This window comes from Doryrhamphus excisus, chromosome 20 (assembly GCF_030265055.1).
Source record: "Doryrhamphus excisus isolate RoL2022-K1 chromosome 20, RoL_Dexc_1.0, whole genome shotgun sequence".
Classification (NCBI taxonomy): domain Eukaryota; kingdom Metazoa; phylum Chordata; class Actinopteri; order Syngnathiformes; family Syngnathidae; genus Doryrhamphus; species Doryrhamphus excisus.
Window position 1 is genome coordinate 8210980 of NC_080485.1, and position 24588 is coordinate 8235567.

The following is a 24588-nucleotide window of genomic DNA, read 5'->3' on the forward strand; positions in this document are numbered from 1 at the left end:
ACTCATAATGGGTCATAGTCAACCACAAAACTGCAATTATTTGTTAATTAGCTTTTTGAAAAACTGTGATAAGTGAGAGAGCAATATTGGAACCACAAAGGGACAAAGCTATCCGTCTGCAGAAAACGTTCTGATACTTTGTTGTAAAAGTCTGATCACCTCCCGGTGAGCTTGGGTATATAAACTCATACATAAATAAGTATGTCTCATACAATTTATATTGCTTCAATGTTTCTTGTTAACACTTAACTTTCAAACTTTGATTTATCGTGCCATGCAGGATGCTGTAAACCTACAAATAGGAACGTGCATTGCCTGCATCAGCAGTCTGAAGCTGTCAGTGTGCTGCACAACTTCCCATAAAAGTAAAATGCAGCAGGTTTGGAGAAAACAGCCTTGTCCTGTTTGTACAGGGATTGTCGTAAATAATGCACTCGCCGGCCCCTAGAGGAGAGAGATGTGGCGTGAGCACTCATCACCACCATACCTGTCATCTCCTGGTGCCACTCACATTCATCAGCCATTGTGCCAGATGAGCATGGTTTATTGTTCTTCAAGGTAATACTCATTTACATGTCATTTAGAGCATGAATTAGAGAAAATGTTCATTTTAATTAGTATTATGCATAATGTCATAAGGGCTTTTAATAGCAATGGCATTTCCCATTCCATTAGAACTCTTTTTTGCTACATTGTCTTATATTTAACTTTGTCATGTCGTTTTCACTGTATATGTGACAAAAACTTGCTCAGGCTTTTTTTTTTTTTGTCTGAAGCAAAAGCAATCGCCCAAAGAGCGTATCACTAACGATGCACCAACTAATGTAGTAGTGGCATATTTGTGTAACATCTGGTGATTGCTATGATATGATTTATTAGCATTAATCACTGTCAACATTTACACAATTTCTGGGAAAATTATTTGGTTTGGGGGTTTTTTGCCAGATGTATGAACAATGTTAATCATCTGTATGCGCGATGAAGTATTGTAAATATGTAACAGATGCCAGTCGGTATTGCTCAGCAAGTGTACGTTAGTAAATAAAGATAACTGCATCTCAGTTTTGTGATATGATTTTTTTGCAGTTTTTTTCCCCAGCTATTTAAACTTTCTTCTTAAATAAGCCTTGTTTTGTAATTTTATGACTTTCTTAAAATATCTGTGATTTTTTTCCCATAGTAATAAATAATAAAAAATAAAAAATAATAAAAAAAACTTTTTCTCCCAACCTAATTTCCAAAAATTTAATAAATTTTCCAAACATTTTATTTTGTTGAAATATGTACACATATTTATCTCCTTTTTCTGTGCATTCCAAAAAGAGAATATTAGTAATGGACATCATATATAAGCCATATAAATCATATAAAGCCTTCTAAAAAACTTTTATATACATGCTGATCATGTATTACGTTCATAACAATGCTTACAGTATTTTTGCCTTATTTTCATCATTTTAAACATTACTGGAACATCTTTCCTCTTCCCTAAGTACTTAACTTGCAAAATGAAACTTAGCGAAACACCATAAACTGAGTACAACCTGTACAAGCCAACACGACCTCATTTTACATTGTGTTCTAATTGCTAAACTACTGTAAAGTATTTATTAACATACATGATTTACATAACACTCATGCATCCAGGAGTGCATGCTTTCAGAGAAATATAATTGGCAATGGTTTTAAGGACATCCATCTTCAAATCTCTCAGATCCTTATTAAAATTGCAATGTGAGGAGACTTTTGTTCATCACTCAACATGAACATCTGAAGTTGCCCATATTTAAGGAGTCCCATGTGGAAGCACTTTCACACAGAGTATCCAATCATTTGAGCAACCCACTGTGCATCAGCGTCATCTCTTCTTTCAAGATCATTAGTAAATCTTACAGCAGTGCAGCTTCGCCATCACTCAAAAAGAAACTGACTTGCTTTGCCAAGGAATCGGGTCAGTAACCGCGTCCGTTCCATTTATGAATTAAAAGTATTGCTTTCAGACCAGACATCTCTTCAGACCCTCGCTGTTCAACTGGTGTCAAAACTGATTGTGCACATTAAAGATTTCCATGCAACAAAGCTCAAGCTTTCTACCGAGAATGTGATTTTTCTGATCAAAGGACCTGAAACAACCAACTTGACAATAAGCATGCATTATGGACTACTGCCAAAAAACAATTTACATTGAATGCTGTTACATAACAAACATACATCCTTACCAGTATTCGACAACATTATGCTTCTTTTACTCTGATGCCACTGAATGCATTTAACAAATAAACACTGTTTATGCAAAATATTCTGGGATGGTTCCATTGTTGAAGTCAGCTGGGATAGGCTCCAGCATACCCCCACACCCCTAAGAAGGATGAGGAGATGGATGGATGGCTTATTTTCTCTGATTATATCTACTATATTGGGTAATATGAGTGTAAAGGTGACTATAGGGGTGTTATTTCATGTCTGTAGGGCTCTAATAATGGTAAACATTTAGAATGGCATGAACAGGTTTTGTATGCACAATGAAAATATTCTATATTATATTCTATATATATACACATATATACATACATACATATATACACACATATGTATATATACAAATACACATCTTTACACATCCACACACACATACACATATATATACATACATACACATATACATACATATATACATACATACATACATACATACATATACACATACATACACACATACATATATACATACATACACACATATATATACACATATACATCTACACATATATATATACATATACATCTACACACATATATATATATATACATATACATCTACACATATATATATACACATATACATCTACACACATATATATATATATACATATACATCTACACATATATATACACATCTACACATATATATACATACATATACATATACATATATACACATATACACATACATACATACTATGAAAATGTTCAAGCAGATCCCTTTGATCCGCAGATCCAGCCATTTTCTCAGCATTGCAAACATGCTTTACTACTACTACTACTACTACTACTGTAGTTTCTGCATAATCTTGAAAACAATACCTCTTGCATTCATGTTTACCCTTGGAGGTACATCTCAAAATTGCCATGTTTACAGGAATTAGCTAAAATGCGCCACAATTTAAGACCCAAGAAGAAAATGAAACTTGCCAAATCGGTCACATCCACGGTGGTAAATGTCGCCCTGACTTTGTACGGGGAGAGATGGAGTCCAATTTTAAAATGACAGTGTATGACAAGCTCATCTTTCTATTGGACAGAAACATTCCCAAATGAGGGCAGCTCACAGATACTTGTGACATCCAGGTCATCTCCTTTGGGGAATCACCCTCCGATATATAATATAGTTATAATAAGATAAGTGAACAATTACATTTGAATAAATCAATCATTAAAAACAGGATTTTAAGATTGAGCCTCTGAGCTGGACTATACAGAATATAGAATTACATCCCCTTTGCAACCATAACATTTGAGAGGTCATGATGTTGGACTCAAGAGACAATCTGGCTTATAAAAGTTCATCCCAAAGGTGTTTTAAGAAGAAAGCATATCCACAAAGTAGGAAGCATATTGCCTTGACCGTAGTACTAATACAAAGGGGCATAGAAAGAGCCTCTGGATAATGGTGCATGCATAGCATGTCATGTTATAATACCTGTGTCCATATGGTGCATCTATGCATTAAGCTCTTTTTATGTACATGAAAAATATGAGATTAATGGACTGGATTTGTTTTTATGGCTATGTGTCATGACAAGCCGCATTATACTGCCTGAGTACGGGAGCTTGAAGTGGCAATCAGCAGCAGCAGAGTAAGCTGCTCCACCGTCTGCAGTTTTAGTTGTAATATGTTGCCTGAGTGTGACAAAAGGCATGACTTCCCCATATGGCAAAATGTTCTTCAAAACAGCATGCAATATCATCCAACAAAGAGCTGTTATTATATAAACTCTAAGAAGTCATCTGGTTTAGTATGGGCTTCCATAATTCAGTAGCATGAGAACATCAAACAAAAAAGCCACACGCATGAAACTCAGCAGGGGAGCTCCGTAGCTGCATGAGGGAGCGGACCAGTAGTGAGTGCCCCATATGATGCGGCCTCATCGTGGAGATTCAGGACAGCAATAAAAGTGACAGCGGCGCCGTGATTTAACAATCCTCGCATGAAGCATGGCACACGCATCAGTGCAGGGAAGTCGCGGGTGGAATGAATAAAGTTTACAAATGAGATCTCTTCCTGATAAGACTCTTGATTTCTCACTCCCCTCCCCCCAGCACAATTAGCAAGACACATATCACCAAAACATCAGTATAGTCATACAGCTGCGTAGCAAGTGCAAACTTGAATAGACATATTGTACAGTACACCCCACATCTTAAGTTCAGCATCTGACTGCAATTAATAGGAACATCAAGGCTTATCTCAATTTGGGCAGAAAACATCTTGATGACCCCCAAGACCTTTGACAAAATACTTTTTGGAAGGTGTGTGTCCCATTATTAGTTTTCAGTTCATGCATAAATGATTTCCTCAACATAACCAGAACCAATTTCCAGTTAAGCAATATCTTTTGGGAAAGTCTTATCCTGCAACACCCCTGCAGAAAAGGTAAATCATTAAACCACTTTGACCACTGCAGGCAGGCAGAAAGATTAAGATGGGATGAATCTTTTTGAGCCAATCAACAACTAAGCAGTGAGAGAACTGACTGGGTCACGTTCACATGCTTCCAAAGGAGGAGGTAAACAAATTACCCTGTTATTGGCCGTCAATGACAGAGAGTATTCGGATCAGGGAACCCAGAGTGAAGTCACGAGGGGTAATTAGAGAGTGAGTGAGCCCACCAGTGGATCTGCCGTCTGTCCTGAAACGACCATTTCCCTTTCAGCTGTCGGAACCCAGCAAGAGGGACACGAGGTCCCTTTCCCCTCCTCAACCAGTCAATGAACTCAGAATGTAATCCAAGTAATGTTCTCCTATATAAAGCAGCAAGAGTCAATCCTTGACTTTAAATACAGACCCATGCAGGGAGACATTTGAGTACCTTTTTTTTGTTGTGTTTGTTAATCTTGTGGACAATACTCTGTGAGCCTTGAAAAATCTAAATAAATACAGTCAAAATAATAATAAAAAAAAACATTCCGGTACCAGAACCAAAGCACTACCTTTGCAGGTTTTTCCTATTCCAAAATCACAAGGGCACATCTTCTCCAGGCATTTTGGCTCGAGTGTGCACACTAGCACAAAAATGGGGTACTCTGCACATCCAGTAAAAAAGTAAACATCTTATAAAGTAAACAAAAACCTGCTACTCAAAACACAGAATTATTCAACAAGAGGAAAAATGACTTAAATCTAGTGGAAAATTACGCGAGAATATATATTTTTTTTAAAAACTTCAGCATTTTAGTATGGAATCAAATAATGGCACAAATTGAGTACTAGAAGTAGTTTACCAAGTACAAGGGCAAAGAGTCCTGAACTACTGTGTAAATACAATGCCACGTCTAATCAGTCTTGCACTTCATTTTTCATACGATAATAGTCTATTCAGTCAACCAACTGTGTGTACAGTCATATAATTTTACAGTGAGTACAAACCTTGACTCCTATTTTACAATATTGTCATAACTATGTATGTGAAGTTGGCAAAGAGTACATTTAAAACACAGGAAGTGTATGTATTGCAAGCACAAGAGGTAGGATTATATAAGCTTTGATTATTCCTACGTCTTTTTGGACATATGGAAGTATGCATGTTCAAAAATTAAACCATTACTCTAAAGTGGAAAGAAAAAAAAAACATTTGAATGCCTTTTTCTGGGCTGGAATTGTGGCTTTGCGTCTGCATAGACAGAATTGTCAGAATGAAGGTCTTTCTCGTGATGAAGCATCCTTCATCCTTTTGATAGATTTATACAGTGAGTACCGGTAGGTCTTATCCTGGAGTGCCCAATGTCACATCGGCTAAGTACAGCATATGAATATGTTCATTTTAAACTCCAATAGAAAGACTAAATATACAGTACTTCAACTACAGAGTTAATACAATACTGAAGAGAGGGCCTTGAAGCTAAGCAGAAGATGGTGATAAAGTGTCTGATTTTTGTAGACCACTGTGGGAAACAGAAAGGAGTGAAATTAGAAATCAAATTTGCAGGCTGAACAGTCACAAGCTTTTTGGGTCTGTGGTAAATAAACTTCAAAAAAGGAGCAGTGGGATTAACACCTTCCTTTTATTTACACACTCTCAGAAACAACAGAACTGTTTACATAAAATATTCAATATAAAAAAACTTGACAAGCACATATAAGTTAAATCACAACATTTATTCAAGATAACTAAAATCCATAAAAATAGCAAATATTGTAATATATTAAATTTACACACAGACTTTTTATGATCCTACTGGACCACCATTGCGGAATATGGTAAAATAGCATGGGGGTCATTGTGGTGGTGGTTAAAATAAAATTGAAAAACATTAAAGAAAAAATATAAAACATTCTACAAGCTAAAGTCATGTTATATAAAATTTCAATTTTATGCAGACAAGACCCAAACATCAAAATCGGTCATAGTATTCATCGTAACAGGTGTTTTTTTTTGCCCTGGTTGGTAATTCTCAGTATGTCTTCAAGCTGAGCAAGCTCATTACGGTCTGTCCGTTGTTCATCAGACATTTGACAAATGATTAATCAGGCATGCAGCCTCAGTGGAGCAAACGAAAGTTAATTTCCACACCTCTGCTTGTGGAGATAAATTAGAAGCACGGGCAAGCAGACTGGCTACTTTAGCCACACTTTCAGGGTGACCTCTGGTCCTCGCGTTTGAAAGGATTAGCTCCAGTCTAACAGCTCCGCACTCGTCTTCATCATGTACCAGCATGCAGCGCACGTCTGAGCGCCGACGAAGACGCAAGTTGTGGAACTGGGGATGGCAGGCCCGGATGGAAACTGAGCGTGGGGTTGGATGAAAGACAACATCCTCCTCGACCAGACCGAGGTGGGTATCAGTAAGTATCAGCTGGGCCATGCCTTCAAGGTCACTAATAGAGCTAATGCAGATCTTTACGCTTGTGTATAGTAAGACCTGCACCTCTCCAAGGGCAATGACAGTTTCTTCTTCCATGTTGCAGTGAAGAAGATAAACCAGATCTGCAAGACTCCTCTCAAACTGGGAGCAGACCCGGACACCAGCATCCAACACAAGGTCTGGTACACTGGCCTGTAAGTCAAACGACAATCTGTCCGAGAGTGTCCCCCACTCATCACTCAACAGTGGGTGTTGAGAGACTCTGCTGTCCTCAGGATATATGACCCCGAGTATGGCTGAGCACAACTCTTTAGTAAGCTTCCGACTGTACGTGTACACACCCAAAATGCTTTCCTCTGTTGAACCCATCAAACGCAAACCATGGCCTGCAAAGCTTATGTGCAACTCCTTCAGCTGCAAGATGGGGAGCTGATGGAACAACATCAGCTGCCCGGATTCTGCAGTCAATGTATAAAGTCCCGCCTCCAAGAGAACCAGCAGAGCAGGACGGGGTTCAGGCTGGCTACATTTAGCTGCATTGAGCCAAAAGAGAGCTAAAATGTTCTCACTATCCATCAGTGTGCTTGGTAGAACTAACTGTATGGATGTTTTAAGATCTCTCAATGAGAGGTTTTGTAGATTAGCAAGAGGAAGCGGGTATTCTATCAACATCAGAAAAAACCTTTGGACCTCACACTTTTGACCGCATGCAGAGTTATTGAATACCTGATCCCCATCTGTGGGTGCATGATTAATTATGTTTTCCACAGATAATCCCTCAGTACTTATCCCTTCCTGTATTAAATCAATATCTATATCTTGATCTTGTAACTGCAGATCAGGTGTCATATTTGTTTGCCAGCTATCTGGAATGCACTCGGATTTCATGTTTTGTGTCTGGGACAAGACCGGGCATTGATGATTGTAGTCCTGCATAATCCTAGTAGCTTCACTTGCCCAAAGATGGTCCATTATCTCCATCTGGATCATCAGTGGTAGATCTTTGACCATTGAATACATGCGACTACCTTTAAAATGTGACAAGACATAACCCCCTCGAACTAATGAGAAGACTTGGGTGTCAATTACAGACATGACCTTGCATTCCATAACGAGAGAAATTAGATAATTGGACCAGTCGGTCATAAAAGGCTTTTGTCTTTCTTTTCCAGACGGATGCAGTACCATATTCCAAAGGAAATGCTGAGCATCCTGGACAATCCAACTCACTCTGTTGACAAAGGCGCTCAGTCGTGACTGTTGAACTGCAGCTCCCACACGGACTTGGGTCTCCAAACATCCATAGTCTATCAAGTCTCCAGAGCACTGTTGTGCCTTTAAGATAGTTTCCTCGTATAGAGGGCGGGATCCCTGACTGCCGAGAGCATGTTCCTTGAGCTGAGGAGTGCTGGTCTGTTGGGGGAAAGACATGGAGCTATCTCCTCCTGTATGCTGAAGGTGGGACACGTTGCCTAATGAGCTCCCACCAGAGCCAGGTCTTCCCTTGTAGCACTGAGCCACAACTCCTTGGATCTCATTAGCATTCCCCTTCGGCTTCATGACACATCCATCACCTAGGCCCAGGACACTTGTCTGCTGGAGGCTGGCATCCCCTGACCACACCTCCATTGTCGTGCAACATGCTACTTCAGCCACATTCTCCGCTTCCCTCAAAGGGTGCTCAGACGTGAGCTCTGGCCGTGATTTATGACACCGAACTGTCTCCTGTTCCAGGTCACCCCTGGTGCTTACCCCATTCCTTTGTGTGTCTCCTTCCAAATTCAAACTAGTCGGAGAGACGGGACATTTTCCAGGTATTTCCTAGTTTATATTGTGTGGGTGGACAAAAAGAGAAAAGTAGGATTTTGAGTTTCTTTCATACAAAGTACAATAATTAGTTTGAGTGCAAGTGGCCAAAAGGTATGCCTATATTACATATATGCATTACCCAAATGCGCTTAAAAATACATAAACTATATTTAAAAAGTGCGCTTGATGAAATATTTTACCCCAAATACGTCATTTCATTTAAACCCATGTGGGGGATGAAATATGGTGTAAACATGTGCATACTAATCCACCGGAACAGGTCAAGAGTAAAATAATTTCATGCCTTATAAAAAAAAAAAAATTATTGGGCCCAGCTATAGTGGGGATAGGTGTTAGCATTAACTCCTTTTGGCAAATACACCTCCCTTCAATCTACAGTATGATAAATCTCAAATGTTATTTTACCATTTGTAATTGTAGAGGGTGTGTACACTTACGGTCATTATGAAGTCAGAAGAGCGAGTCACCAGCTTTGACTGCGTTATCCTTGAGGCAAGTACATCAATCACCCTGGAAATAAGCATAGTGAGGTATATGTTAATAACCAATTTAAATAAATACTCATGCTGTCATGAACTGACATGTTGCAAAGCAAAATGTCATCAATTGGTATGAAATGAGAGACTAATTTGCAGAGACAGCCCTCACAAAAAGCAGCCTGGGTTGGTGGAAAATGGTCAAAATTGCGGGATAGGGAATTAAATAAGGGACATTACCAGCTCTGAAATCTCTCTTAAAAGTCCCCTTCGTACAAAACAATCTGCTGAGAAGTACACATGCACATACATACGTATATGTCAATACCATTATGATTTTCCTGAGCAGCATAGAGCTTTAAATGTAAAAACATTTATAATGGTACATTTTTTTCCCCAGGCACTATAAAAATGTTAAAGTCGAGCACTGATGTGTGATTAAGGTTTAATGTAAGAGAATATAAACTTTGGAGAAGCGCTATGAAAGCTGGGGGAAGGAGCCGTAAGCGACACAGAGTGTACAGCCAATAAACAGAAAAATGGTACGGATTGATGCTGAGAAGTTTTGGGAAGAAAAGCAGAAAGTGATAATAAAAGTTCAAAAGCTACACTGCTACAAGCTCGGCTCTCACAGAAAAGCTGATATACAATCAATTTTGTACTGTACAAATAGAAATGCCTTCAAGATAAATTCACATGAGAAACACAGGCTTTAGCTTTAGGTTATGAACATGTCCTTTTTTTGCCTAGACCAGAGCAATCATTAATTTGCAATTCCGAAACAACTACATACACTTTATTCAGAACAAAATAATCAAATAAGCCAAGGGGAAACATTAGCCACGTTTACATGAGATTTTCCTCTTTCCAAATGACGTACCAGAAAACAGTGTATACATGGAAAGGAATATTCCAATCTCCTGTCTACATGCACCGTTATAATCAAACGGAATAGTCAATGGGGCATGCGCAATAAAACGTAAACAGCATCACGTGATTCATCGAAGATGGCGGACGAGAGTGTGATTACCACGGTTGTTGGGACAGTTGCTACGCTTTTTTTTTTTAAGCAGCAACTTGAAACCCATGCGATCCTGTGGAAAATGACAGCGAAGAAGAAGCGTTGAGGGGATGGGATTAATTTTTAATAATAAATTAAATAATAATAAATTAAAAATAAATAGTTTTTCGGCCATCCAGTCTTGCAATTACATTCAGTTCTTTTAAAGTTATCAAAAACAAACTTTCTGCTGTAGTCTAGTGATGACTGCTCGCCGCCATTTTCAAAACCTGAGCTGTTACGTCACAGCTGAGCATGCGCTGAAAGAACGCACCCTGACAACTTTCCGATTGAGCGGGTACAAGATACCTCAATTGGATTGGGGAAAGGAATATTCCACCCCTGTGAATCCGATTATATATTCATTCGGATTGGCACTTTTCTTTCGGAATGAGGTGTATACAAAAGGTTAGATTCTTTCCTTTTTGAGCAAATATTTGGGTCCATGTAAACGTGGCTAGTGTGACATAATAAACCATAATGTTGAAACTGAATATGGATTTACTAGTATTATAATGAATGTGAAATTTACCTTGATGTTTTGGTGCCGCCGCCCCCCCTGTGGCCACTGCACTCTTTGCATCAAGTTGCCTAACGTGTCAGCCGACTGCTATAAACATACGCTTGACAACTAATATCCAATATCTTCTCCAAGCATTTGGACAGATGAAAATGTGGTACACGGCACATCCATCATGTCCTCTTTTTACACCTCAAAAGAGCATAGTTAGTAAGTTCTGGGCAGGTTAATGTCAAGTGAAAAGTGAGTTTTTTTTTTTTTTTTTTTTTTTTTTTTTTTTTTTTTTTTTTTTAAATGGGACACGACTCAGTTCACCTCCGATTGAACTATAGATGCCGACCTGGGACACCCCCCTCAGCTGTCTGGACCAGCTGTGATTTACACTGGCACAGCATGAAGTACTTCAGGTTGCCGTGTTCATTTGCATGATCTCACTTCACACCGAAACGCTGCCATGATTTATGGCTTTGACATTACGCAGACACATTCTGCTAAAAAAAGATGTGGCGACGGAAACCAGGTGCAACTGAACCTTCCTCACCTCAAGAGTTTGCGCTGCGCTTCAATTCCTACCTTGGGGTGGCACGTATCGTCTTGGGGGGATTTTGAGCTTCCAATTTTGGTGACAAGGTGATTCTCGACATCTGCACAATCTGTAGAGATCAGAATGAGACAAGACTGGAATGAAAATAAGTCAAATTCATTTAATCTGTTGCATTCCACCTAAGCCTGTACAAGTTTGAATTTTACCCATGTTTTGGACACAAAAACATGCTGGTCTAATTGAACGCACAATGTCCAGCAAGCTTCGCAGTCGCCATTATTTAGCACGACAAGCTGTACGAGGAAGTCAGACACATGACGTTGACAAGTTTGTTTTCCTGGCACAAAATAAGGACATGCTTGTATCTTCTAAAAATGTTTACCGAAAAGAAACTGTACAATTTAACGTATTTGAGTTGCTGACTTTAAAATTTCCTCTAAAACCAGGCGTATTTTGTTCTTTTGTTATTAGCGTAGGATTTGAGCATAGCTAAAGGTTATATTTGACTTTCTATATTTATTTAAATAAGGACGGCCTACTTTATTTTAGATTTCTTTAAATAATTCTTCTTTAAATTCTTGCATGAAGCTTTACATTTAACAAACATCCTGATGTTCATTCATTCATTTTCTACTGCTTATCCTCACGAGGATCGCGGAGGTGCTGGAGCCTATCCCAGCTGTCTTCGGGCGAGAGGCGGGGTACACCCTGGACTGGTGGCCAGCCAATCACAGGGCACATATAGACAAACAACCATTCACACTCACATTCATACCTATGGACAGTTTGGAGTCGCCAATTAACCGAGCATGTTTTTGGAATGTAGGAGGCATGCGCGGGAAAACATGCAGAAAAACCGTACCCGCAGAAAATCCACACATGCACAGGGAGAACAGGCAAACTCCACACAGAGATGACAGAGGGTGGAATTGAACCCTGGTCTCCTAGCTGTGAGGTCTGCGCGCTAACCACTCAACTGCTGTGCAGCATGGACACAGACAATGTTGAGGAAATAATCTTAAAAGGATCCTTGTATCTTCTAGCATAAATCAGAGTTAAGTTGATATAAATATTCTAAATATATGGGGATGAGTTTTGGTCCATATTGCCCAGTCCTAATATTTTCTATAGATTTTGTATTCATTGCTGGATTCTAAACAGTTTGTCGTTTTGACAAAAAAATAAAAAATTGCATCCCTATTGGATTAGCTGAAGGCAATTAAATTGTGAATGCGTGTTATTCAGAAGTTTTCAGTGACAGTGGAATTGGAGCACATAGAAAAGTACACGTCTGCTGTGGTCAGGTTCCATCTGCACCTGCTGTTTCTCTCGGAGGTGGGCAGCTTCAGCGGGGTGGTTAAAGCGTAATGTGGTTCTTCTCCCAAGCTGTATGATGGCACCTGAAGGGAAAGTGGTGAAATGTTTGAGTGTGGCATATCACCAAGCTACCTGCAAGCTCAAAGTATTTGGAATAAATAATGGAAACCCTACTAAGACAGGTGCAGCAATTAAAGATTTGAGACTCTTCACATGATTTGCCACAGAGTAATGATACGGAGTGTCAGAACATTATCCATAATGCATGAAAAGTTATCAAGCACAGACTTGGCCGATGGAAACCTTCCTGTCAATGTTTCAACACAGTGAAGAACCTGCACCAAAAGTTGCTGGCATATACACGGCACAAAAGTTGGCCTACATTCCCTCAGCTCGGCAAACCAGAACAACTTGCCACGAAGAAAGCAATTTCTAAAGTGATTGGCAGTGACCTAAACCACGGGATGATCTACCAAAGAAAATGGGCTCGATAATTCTCAAATGGTGATAGACTTGACGTGATATTAGGGTTTATATATCAAACTCAGACTCGTGCAGTCACATTCAGACATTTTCTCAAGGCCTCCTCTGCAATCTCCACCTCCTGGCTGTCTCCGGCAAATTCTAATCTTGCAACTACAAATGACTTAGACGAGTGACAAAGCACCTGCGAGGGCAGCCGGTGATAGATTCCAGCAGCTTTTGGACCGAAAATTACTACCATTTGTTCAAGAAAATGCCTTCAGATACAGCTGTTTGTGAAGGGGATATTGGATCAGCTGAAATGGATATAAAAAGGAGGCTAGCATAGCTGGGCGCTGCGCTTTTTTTCAAATCAGTATGCTCTTATCTCTCAAAAAGCAAAGCCCTGTGGAGGAGGAGGAGGCAGCAAGCCGGAAGGCTCCAAAACCCCTGCAAGCATCGCCCGATAGGTTAGGAGTTGCTCCTCTGCTTGGCTCGGTCTTTTGAAAGGGTAATGCTCGGCCACCACTTGAAACCTGTGGGCTCTAATCAAATCCATCTGCCAATTAAAAATGGGCCTCGGGCTTTGTCGAGAGCTACTCACTCTTCAGCATGTTTATTAAGAGAAACAGCATCTGTCCTGGTTGAAGGGCTGCGTTCAGAATGCACTCAAGCCAAGCGTGTGATGCTTGCAGGGGGAGCCAAGGACAACACAGATTACATTATCAGATGAAGCCTGCTTTAGTAACTGAATAGAATAGGATAACCTTTCATTCCTTTTTCCTCCCATCCTTGAGAATTATAAGGTGAGCTTACCCTGAGTCAGCTGACAGGGATGAGTTACCACAGCGCAATTGACGGAACACACTGCACCCTCCTGAGGGATGAGAGTCACAATCCCAGCGTGGTTCTCAAACACATAGTGCTCACCGCCGAGCCCGGACGCACCAACTGCTGCAATACAGTATAAACAGAGAAAAAAAAACGATGTTTATCTTCTGCAGCAACATGCAATATGCTATAGTAACCCTGACTCACCAATATCCACACCGCAGGATGCTTTGTTAGGTTTTATCAGGGTTTTGCCTTCCTACAGTGGTGATAAATCAGGAGACAATATAATGTTTTGCTGTGATTATAAACAACCATAGACCTTGGCTGGTAATTAATTCCACATAAACAAAAGCTGACTGAATGTGTGAATTGATTCCATGAAATGCGCCATTCACTTTCAAATAATAGAGACTGATGCCAGTGCTGAGCAAGTCCTCATCAATGCCTATCAGATGGGGAAGCTGGCAGTCCAAAACCACTGCACTGCCTTCCTTCTTCAGAGCCACCGCCTCCTCCTGTGGGACACAAGAGATCATTCTGAGAAGGACAGAGATGCTCTCGGTAGCCTGTAGCGGAAATGGCCCACAATAATAATGAAAAAACAGCTGACAGACATTTAATGGCAACCGGCAGAAAAAACTAAATTCTTTATGACTGCTCTTCCTAGCCTGAAGGCCACAGCAGAATAGCACAGTTCCAGCCATGTGTTGCCATGAAACAGTCGCGTGGCTGACGGCGAGAGAGACACGATAAATCATTCAGATTACCGTGGCGAGAGTCAAACTGTACATTGTGTTCACCGAGCGAAAAAGAGTGCCACTAGCTGCCTCCACACAATGGCTTGTATAACATGCACCATTGATATAACCATCGAGTCTGGATGTTGTCATTAACATTATCAAGATAGTATATATGTGTGTCACAATCATCTTATTCCACATCATTTATAGTGTCTGCAAAAAGGAACAAGTCAAATATCCAGCTATAATTTACAAGATAAAGTGGAACTTCTAAAGTCAAATGCCCCTAAAGTCATACAGTTTTCACACAGTGATAGACATTTTTATATTGATTTGGTCGAAACAAGTTTCATAGCAAAGGACTAAGAAAACAATAGTTACAGCCCTAATTCTATAGTCGAATACAAACGAGCTGACCCTCTAAAGCAGGGGTCTCAAACTTGCGGCCCGCGGGCCAAATGCGGCCCGCAGGATGCTAGTTTGAGGCCCCCGCCTAGTTTGATATGGATGCCATATGGTTTCATGAACCAGCTGTGTGCACACCGCACGCAATTGACGCGATTTTGCCCTGCCCATACGCACACGAACGAGCCCGCCTGTTTTACTTTTTCTCTCATCATCCATGACTGAGATCAAAACAAAGTGTTGTTTTTTTGTTTTGTTTTTTTAAACCTGATGCGGCCCAGCCTCACCCAGACCCTAGCTCCAGTGGCCCCCCAAGTAAATTCACTGAGTTCCCTGCTCTAAAGTGTTTGACTGCCTCCTACAATTTTATTTAGGGAAAAGTCAAAGTCAAATCAAGGAGTGATTAACTTTTTTTTTTTTTTTTTTTAATTCAGATAGGATAAACATGGTTTAGAGAGGCCCCCATTGGCTGCAGACTATTTGTTCAGAAAGTAATTTGCCACTTATTTGACAAAAAATTAAACCGGGTTCAAAAGGACACACCAAATTAAGGCATAGAAGAGAAAATTAAATTCAGTCAAGTGTTCATGACCAATAACCTCCCCCCAGGGCGATGGCTATGGACCACTAATCCACAGTGAACAAGTGCCCTGACAAGAGGTGTGCTTCTGTTAAGATAGACTAGTGCGTCACATTACCATTGATTATCATAAACGGGACATCTTGCATATGGTGAATCGTGAACGCATCTCTTTCAGTTCTCCTATACACCAGGGGTTGGCAACCTTTATCATTTAAAGAGTCATTTTGCTCCCTCTTATATGAAAGAAAAATATATATTGATGAATTATTACTTTTTTGTATGTATTCATGGTTACCTTACTGCAGGGATTGCACAAATCAAGAAGCCACCTCCAGGTAAAGGCCAGGACCATAGATGACGGATGCGACAAACATTTTTAAAAATTCAGTGTTAGTTTCACTTTGAACTCCAAGGACATAAAAGAAACCACAGTAGAATATAAATTATTTTTTTTCCTTTTGTCATGCCCAAAAGGAGCCACAACAGGAAAGTTTCAGAGCCACAGATTGCCGACCCCTGTCCTACACCTTTTTGCAGGAATTGGACAGTGACGACAGATATGTCCACGACAAAGACTGAAGACATCCCCCAGGAGAGGTATCGACCTCAGTCCATTACTTAATTAAAAGGGATTCTTCACAGACTTCATTAGAAGTTGGGCAAAGCCAAACAGATTAATGCACAGTGTCACATTCCACGGACATCGAGAACAGATGAGATCCTCTTAGATTCACCGCACATTGTGGCATGTGGCAGTGAAAGCTGATCTTCACCCAGCCAGCCAGCCATGCTGACCAAAGGAGAAAAAAAAACACAAAAAACAAACAACTAAAACCTGTTTTTTTTTGTTTTTTTTGACTGAAGCAGCTAATGAACACACAGTAATTAACGTTGGCATTAGCCAAGGATGCATTTAGGCTTCAATTAAGTACTATCTGTAGTTGGGCACTTTTCCCCTCCAACACTTTGACAGCGCCAAGTTACAAATATACATATTAAATCAACTTACATCAAGCCAACTAATCATACTCAATACCCATCAGACTTGTCAGCCGACATTGGCAATGAATTTCCAATTCCCCAAAAATAATATATGCTTTCCTACATCAAAACATTCATCAGAATGTATACCAAAAAGTGAAGCTGGTTCAATTAAGCAGCAACTCCACCTCTGTTGTCTGCAAAAGTATTCCATAACAAAATCCCACTTTTTTTTCCCACCCACACAAAATGCAAATGCACTGTGAGACAAATGTCAAATCCATAAAGTCGTTCATCAAATGCTCCTAGTTTTGGCATCACCAGAGCGCCTGCTGGTCACTAGCACAGTGGCCTTTCACTGAGATGCCACAAAGTATCCGCAGGGAAGAAAAACATATTGCATATTTTACTGTCAAATTGACAATATTTATCTGAAAAATAAATACCGATATCGAGCCCTTTTATGAGCATGCCTGAAAGGCCAAGATAAAAAAGTGCCAAAAGTCAATAATCAAGATTTCTTAATCAGGAGCAGTGACAGCGGCTAATGACATCTAATACATTGTTATGAATGGTGGGCTGTCAAGACCCCAAATGTCACTTGCTAACAATTCTATATAATAGAATATTCATTACACACACACACACACACACACACACACACACTTAGTGACAGTAGTGATATTGTTCTGATGACCACGTTAATGTATAAAACCAAAAATGTACCTAATCACTTGTGTGTTCACCCAGTTAATTATAAAATTGTCATCGATATCGTCTAAAATACAAGTAGCAGCAGTGTGGAAAAAAACCTGCTCAAAAACATGTGAAATACTGAAAAGTATATCATGTAGTGTTTATTATTGGACAATAAATCAACCCATACTTCTCATGACAAGCACGATTCTCAGTGTATGCATAATAGAACAGCCTACAGCAGTACTTGGCTAAATATGATGAGGCCCAAAATGATGACATTTGGTGCGATTTGGGAGGGTTGGGCACACATTCAGCAGAGGAAAATTGTTCAGCACTCACTGTGAATTGTTGAACACTAGCATTTTCTTCTCCAAGCACCTCGGGGTTTTTGGAAGCTCACAGCCTCTGAAGCAATATTAGGTTGCAAGAGAGGGCATGTCAGTTTGGTTTCTTTTTTGCCAGACTTCCAAACACTGTCGCACTCTCACCTGAGGAGTATTTCAACAACTCAGCTTTTGGGTGTCATTTAAATCTTAATATATGCAACATTATATTTCATGCCAGGCTGACTCTCTCTCTATCTCTCTCTCACACTACTGCTTGCCACTTCCAACAGTCTGGCTGTTTACAGGAGCTGCAGAGACACCAACTGGTAGGGTGACTTGACTGCAAGTACTAGTGTCTCCATAAGCGCCGTGGCTGGAAAGGTTTCTGATAAACCATTATTGTAGTGAGTCAAGAACACGATGCAAATATTAAATTTTAAGCTATAATCCAAGCATCCATCAATGATTGCTCATTTGAGGGCACTATATTTTTAAATGTGAAACAACAGACAGGCTACTAATGTTCATACAGTTAGTTTCCATCTTGTAATTCATCCCTCATAATCAAAAGTTACAGATGAGAAATTGGTTTAGTGGGAATTATATTTCTTTCCGAGGTACTTGCATCCGCTTTATGCAAGGCTGTACGCTTCCCTCACTGGGGACATACGTGTGTGTGGGCAACGTACGAGGCTCGTGCAGCCTACTCACTTCGATGGGCGTACTGGCTTCCTATGGCACCTACGGCTATCGTGACTGGGGGAACTAAAGTGTACAGTGGGATGTGAGTAACCGCCGTGTGTCCATGGCGGCCAGGAGAACCAGCGTGTACAGCTGGAGGAGCACGTCACCACCACGGGAGGAGCCGCTGCTGTGGTTGTGCAATATATATATATATATACACACAATGTACTTTTAAAATGGCAACACACAAGAGTCATGCACTCCTCTGCCTTGCCCTTGCGACTTGGCTGTGTGCAAGGTTTTCCTGTGTGCACACAGAAAACTGGCATCCCAATTTCCTTCCTAAGGGCTTTGCCTCTTGCAATTTTCCCCATTCTTGCATGTAGGAGCACATACATTGGGATGCAAGTCCCCCTTTGAAACTTCCTGAATTATTAAAAATATATATATGTAGGAGAAACAATGTACGTTCAGTAACAATTGTACCTGCAGAACACCACGCATGTCCTCCCATTTGCATGTCCACTCCTTGGTTAGTGTACAAACCTGCCAAAAGTATTGCAGGAGTTTACAAAGAAGCCGTGTCCTCAATTTAGTACCAAGTGACTCACCTTTGCTTCATTCTGACGCAGCTCCTCTTCTACCTTCAATGAGGAAGACGGGTCTCTGTGAGAAACCTGGGATGACCCATGACAATTAGATTTTTGCAAAAGCCCTACAAATACCATGTTTTTGGTAAAAGTGAAACCAAACCAGACCCGTTTGGTTTCTTCTAGTAGATTCTTAAGCCTGGTAACCTCTGCCTTCAGCTCCCTGACCAACTTCACACTGCTGTCTTCATTGACTGTCGGGGAGTTCACGATGTTTCGAGCACGGCTAGCGTAGCGCAATGTGCTTAGGGTCTCCCCATAATGCACATCAGCGGGGGATATGGCTGCAAGGGTAGAAATGCACACAGGTAGATGAGCATTAGTCAGATAATGCATGTAAACATGCCAGATTAGCAAACGGGTACAGTGCGTACTTGCAATCATGGTGGTCTTTGAGTTTCCACCCAGGCTGTCTTTCAGCAGCCATGTTAGCACAGAGTCTCTATAAGGGATGAAGATCTTCATCTTTTTGGTTGTTAGTCCGCCCACACTGAGGTCAGCTAGAAGGTCATACAAACACATTTACAACATGAAAGTGAGCAATAACAATGACCAAGGTGTTAAAAATAGGAATAAACCATTTTATTTGATATTAACTGTGATTATGCTAGAAGTTACAAGGATCCTTTTAAGATTATTTAAGTTATTATAAGTGGTTGGATTGCAGGCCACACAGCTAGGAGCCCCGAGTTTGATTCCACCTTCGACCATCTCTGTGTGGATTTTGCATGTTCACCCCGTGTATGTGTGGGTTAATTAGCGACTCCAAATTGTCCATAGGTATGAATGTGAGTGTGAATGGTTGTTTGTCTATATATGTGCCCTGTGATTGGCTCGCGACCAGTCCAGGGTGTACCCCGCCTCTCGCCCGCGACCCTTGTGAGAATAAGCGGTAGAAAATATCTGTGTTCATACTTTTTCCAATGGAAGGCCACACACTGAAAAATAAAAAAAATAATGCCATGGGCATTAGCCAATTTACTATTGTGTAAATAGGGCTTAAAAACGGTTAATGTTATTAGTATTGGCAATACAGATTTTTCTCTTTCAATTGTGCCTTTTTGCTCCGTTTCCAAGAGCCGTGGACCAGACTTTGGACACCCTGATCGACAGCGTTTTCACCTACTATACATTTAGAATAGACAAATTGAACCTTTTGGCAGAACGTAAATGACAATAGCTCTTAATATCTTAGAAGTTTGCCACTTTGAGTCATTTCCAGTTTTAAAAAAAAATATCACGTGAACACAAAATGTGGTCAGTGTATCAGTCATTCCAAGTCAATGAATAAAAGCTTAAACAATGAAGAGATTAATTTACCCAAAGCAGAGATGACAGTGCCGAGGGTGACGAGGGATTTGTTAATGTTGCCGCCCTCCTTCAGCCTGATGCCAGAAGTGCGTGTGGCGTTCGCCCTTTCGCTGCCAGCCAGGTCGACCAGGTGGATCTTGCTCAGCATTTCGCGCGGCAACTCGGCATCAAACCATGCCTGTGGCAAGGAAAAGTATCACAGAGGAATACTCGAGCACATTTGCAACGTGACAACAAAAGAGCTTCTTATGACAGGAAAATGAGCCTTTGAAGTTCTTTAAAAAAAAAAAAAGTTCAGGACACGCAGCAGAGAAGCAGATCTAATTAGAACTCTTGAGAGATGGCCTTTATTAACCTCCAAAAAATGAAAATGAAACTTTTCAAATGTATTCCAATGCTACACAGTGGCAAGCCTGTATACTCCACCTGAGTGAAGCTGATGGTGAAGATGGCATGCGAGCGGCTACTGCAGTCATTCATTCCTGTGCTGGCGGTGATGCGTTTGGTGTTCCCAGCAACAATCAACTCTTCCATGTTCCTGTAGCTGTGTACCACGTGCTTGGATAGATCTAAACAAAGAAGTTTTAATAGGAAATTCCTTGAAGTCGGCGATATTACAAAGAGCTTCATAAAATCTTACTCTCCACGTATGGCCCATCCCTTGGGTGTTCGCGTACTCTTAATCCACCACCCTCCTTTTGGAGAAGATCACGTACACGTTCATTGTAGATCTCCATAAAGCTGGTGTCCACACAAAGAACCAAAAGGCAACATCCAAGGATTTCAGTGTTGATTTGTGAATAACAGAAACAAGAACACAACACAGAACCACTTCAATGGCTCACAGGAGGTTTAAAGTATAATTATTTAGAGTGCACTAGCAGTGATGAAACATATGCAATATAGGTTTTGGCTCCACACATTAAATATTGCAGTGCAGCAGGCAATCGAGGAGAAAAGGACAGGTCTCATAAGGATTGTTCCCTGTGTAAATGAGTAAAGCTGCCTCTGGCTCTTGCGTTAGGAAGCGAAAAAGGTCAAATTTTAGATTTTGTTTACAAACCAGAGAACCAAAAGTTGCTTTAACCGCCATAACAAGCCAGATACATATCCCAGCTCCAAAAAAAATAAATATAATATAATGCACAGTGGCCAGTCAGACACCAACTAGTTACCTCAATTTGAGAAAGATTAGCATTTACTATAGTTTGTTTTTAGACAATGCATCTGAAACTGAAGCATAACCATTGGAAAAAGCATTTTTGAATTCAACATGAGTCAGCAGCACCACAGCTAGGAGACCAGGGTTCAATTCCACCCTTGGCCATCTCTGTGTGGAGTTTGCATGTTCTCCCAGTGCATGTGTGGGTTTTCTCCGGGTACTCCGGTTTCCTCCCACATTCCAAAAACATGCTAGGTTAATTGACGACTCCAAATTGTCCATAGGTATGAATGTGAGTGTGAATGGTTGTTTGTCTATATGTGCTCTGTGATTGGCAGGCGACCAGTCCAGGGTGTACCCCGCCTCTCGCCCGAAGACAGCTGGGATAGGCTCCAGCACCCCCCGCGACCCTCGTGAGGATAAGCGGTAGAAAGTGAACGAGTCAGCAGCACACTCCACACCCCAAAACAGGTGGATAAACCTAAAGGTTCCTCATATTTAGCTGGAGGAAACATGGCACAGAAATACAATACGCTTTGTGAGTCTTACCTCGTTGCAAGCAAAGAAAGTAGGGCATCGTGCGCCAATAAGGTATTCAGCAGGTAGTGAGGTGTAAAGTGGAGCAATCTCGGCTTTTTGAAAGATCAAACAACGTGTACTTGTTTCACTTTACTAGTAGAATCGCGTGTGTTAATGTTGGGGATGTGGCAGCATTCACAAGTAGTACATGCTTCTGCAAACCATTAGAGTTGCTTCTTTCCTGACCTTTTGGGTATAAGGTACTATGATACAATTGCAGAATTTGCCGCTTTTTTCCACCAGTATTCAATCATAGAAAACAGTGTCAAATAAAACATTCACCAAAGTCAGTGATAATCGCGATATTTGGACACCTCATGATTTTTAGATAGCAATACAGGATGTTTTAGTTATGTGGAGTAATTTGGCCCCATAACTATAGCCAAGTTTCTTGCTTTACAGCTGGTGTGTGTGTCAGAAGCAAAAACAAGGTGCTAACCACACTACCACGTACAAAATGTAAATGTTTCCAAATGTTTCCTGTACATCATCAGTATCATTAGTTGCAGCCTTAATTATAAAGATGCATAATCATGCCTTACCTGACTTCTGTGCGAAATGACACATTACAGTCGACCGAGCTTCTTTCCGATATGTTGGAAAACAAGCCTTCACAGATTCTTGGGATTAAACCTTTTTCCTCCTGTTGCAGTAAAACGGGAGAAAGTGATACATTTAGAACAAAATGCCGTAGTGACACTCTTTACTTGTTAACTGTGAGTGCCAATGCCTTGCTATTTACACAAAAGCGCAAGCAAAGGCAATGTAACACAACCAGAATATAAAACCACTGAAGCGTGGGAGCAATCTCTTGATCTCTTGTTTTAATTACAAAGAAGCAGATAGCAAGCATTAGGAACGTTATGTAATTATCAGAGGTTGACAGCAGCTGTGATGCAGTCCTGGTAAGACATTCATTTACCTCTTGGTAATGTGAAATCTACATGAGGGTGCAAGGTGGGAAATGGAAAAGCTACGGGCTGCTGCACTCATCACGTTTTCTGATTAGCGGAGGGAAACATTGAGACAAATGGAGTGCAAAGGAGGGACGGCTGATGAGGTGACTTTCGAATGTTGCAAAGAGTCAGTGTTAAACGCAATGCTGGGTCATCACTACTGGGATGTTTTGCAGGGCAAGGGTAAAAACATGTGGCATGGGGGCGGAATTAGAAGATTAGAAAGTGAAATTAAACTCAAGAGTAAAAGGCACATTCTTTGGATGAACTATTAGGTGCAGCTGCACAATTTGATTAAGTTCCAATACAAATCCACATTTTTGTCTTCATAGAGGCAATGATGTTTTGATCAAGATGATCAACGTGTGGCAAATGTCCATATTGTTTTTGGTTTGCAGTGATTTTAGAAACGCACTGGATTATATAGAGAATATTAGGGAAAAACATCTCAGTATGACAGTTAAGTTCAACACACATTCATTTATGACCAACACGTATGCAACAATAACTAGTAGAAGAATAAAACGCCTTACAGTATGACCCATCATTGTGTAGGATTTCCCCGATCCCGTTTGTCCATAGGCAAACACACAGGCATTGAATCCCTCAAAAGCAGATTTCAAGACATCACGCCCCAAATCATTGAAAATCTAAAAAAAAAAAAAAAAAAAAAAAAAACACAATTATGCAGATGACTGTCAATACAATGTGATTTTCTTTTCATAGTTACCATCTCCTGTGATGCATATGAGGCTCTTCCTCTGTCAGTTGAATCATATGAGAAGTCATAAGAAAAGATCTTTGTGTTCTTCTTCTCTTGAACACATGACGGCTACAGATGTTCAAAAGCACATTATTTTACATTAACATCCATCACATGTTGCACTGTTACTGAAAGTATACAGTACCTTATACAAGAATATAGTGTTTCCATCCAAATGGGTCACCTCCTTGGATGCCATTTGCTGTTCTCTGTGGAGAAGCAAACATGTTAAAGATGAACTAAGTATTTGACTGTGTGACATTTTACCTTTTGTTAAGGGGACGAACTCGAACAGCAACACGAACTGAAGCCATGGCGGTGGAAAGGACTGCGGCCTTCCGTGTGGAAAATGTGCGTGGGGAGCTACGAGCATATGACACGGAAAAGACCAACACCTAATTAAACCACCTGTGATGTGACCCATACCGTAAGAAATTGTTTAGTTGTCATTCATCTTGTTCTCCAGCAGGGGTCGCCGTTTACAAACTACAGTGTGCTTTGAAATTGGAATATAATATAATCACATTGTGTGTGCTTACACTCGTTTTGTATGACTTTGCTGTTATTAGCAAATGTGTATGTTGTCTGCTTTCATTTTGAGTCAACAAAAGAACTAATATAGTG

At 40.4% G+C, this 24588-nt stretch overlaps 1 protein-coding gene across 2 annotated transcripts; it reads right to left on the reverse strand.

The window, feature by feature from the left end:
* Nucleotides 1-6273: 6273 nt before the first annotated feature.
* Nucleotides 6274-24379, reverse strand: kif16bb (kinesin family member 16Bb). 2 transcript variants are annotated; one of them, XM_058059148.1, is made up of 19 exons: nt 24232-24379; nt 24110-24173; nt 23932-24033; nt 23735-23851; nt 22788-22888; nt 21145-21245; nt 20931-21073; nt 20514-20682; nt 19568-19693; nt 19302-19477; nt 19155-19220; nt 19030-19089; nt 14521-14640; nt 14330-14381; nt 14108-14242; nt 12830-12912; nt 11542-11621; nt 9350-9422; nt 6274-8903 (listed from the first exon to the last, which is right to left on the reverse strand). In XM_058059148.1, the coding sequence occupies exons 1-19, from the start codon at nt 24276-24278 to the stop codon at nt 6723-6725; spliced, it is 3996 nt and encodes a 1331-aa protein (XP_057915131.1). In that variant the 5' UTR covers nt 24279-24379; the 3' UTR covers nt 6274-6722. The 2 variants fall into 2 exon arrangements, with proteins under 2 accessions (XP_057915131.1, XP_057915130.1); XM_058059147.1 differs by having other exon boundaries at nt 14108-14245.
* Nucleotides 24380-24588: the final 209 nt, after the last annotated feature.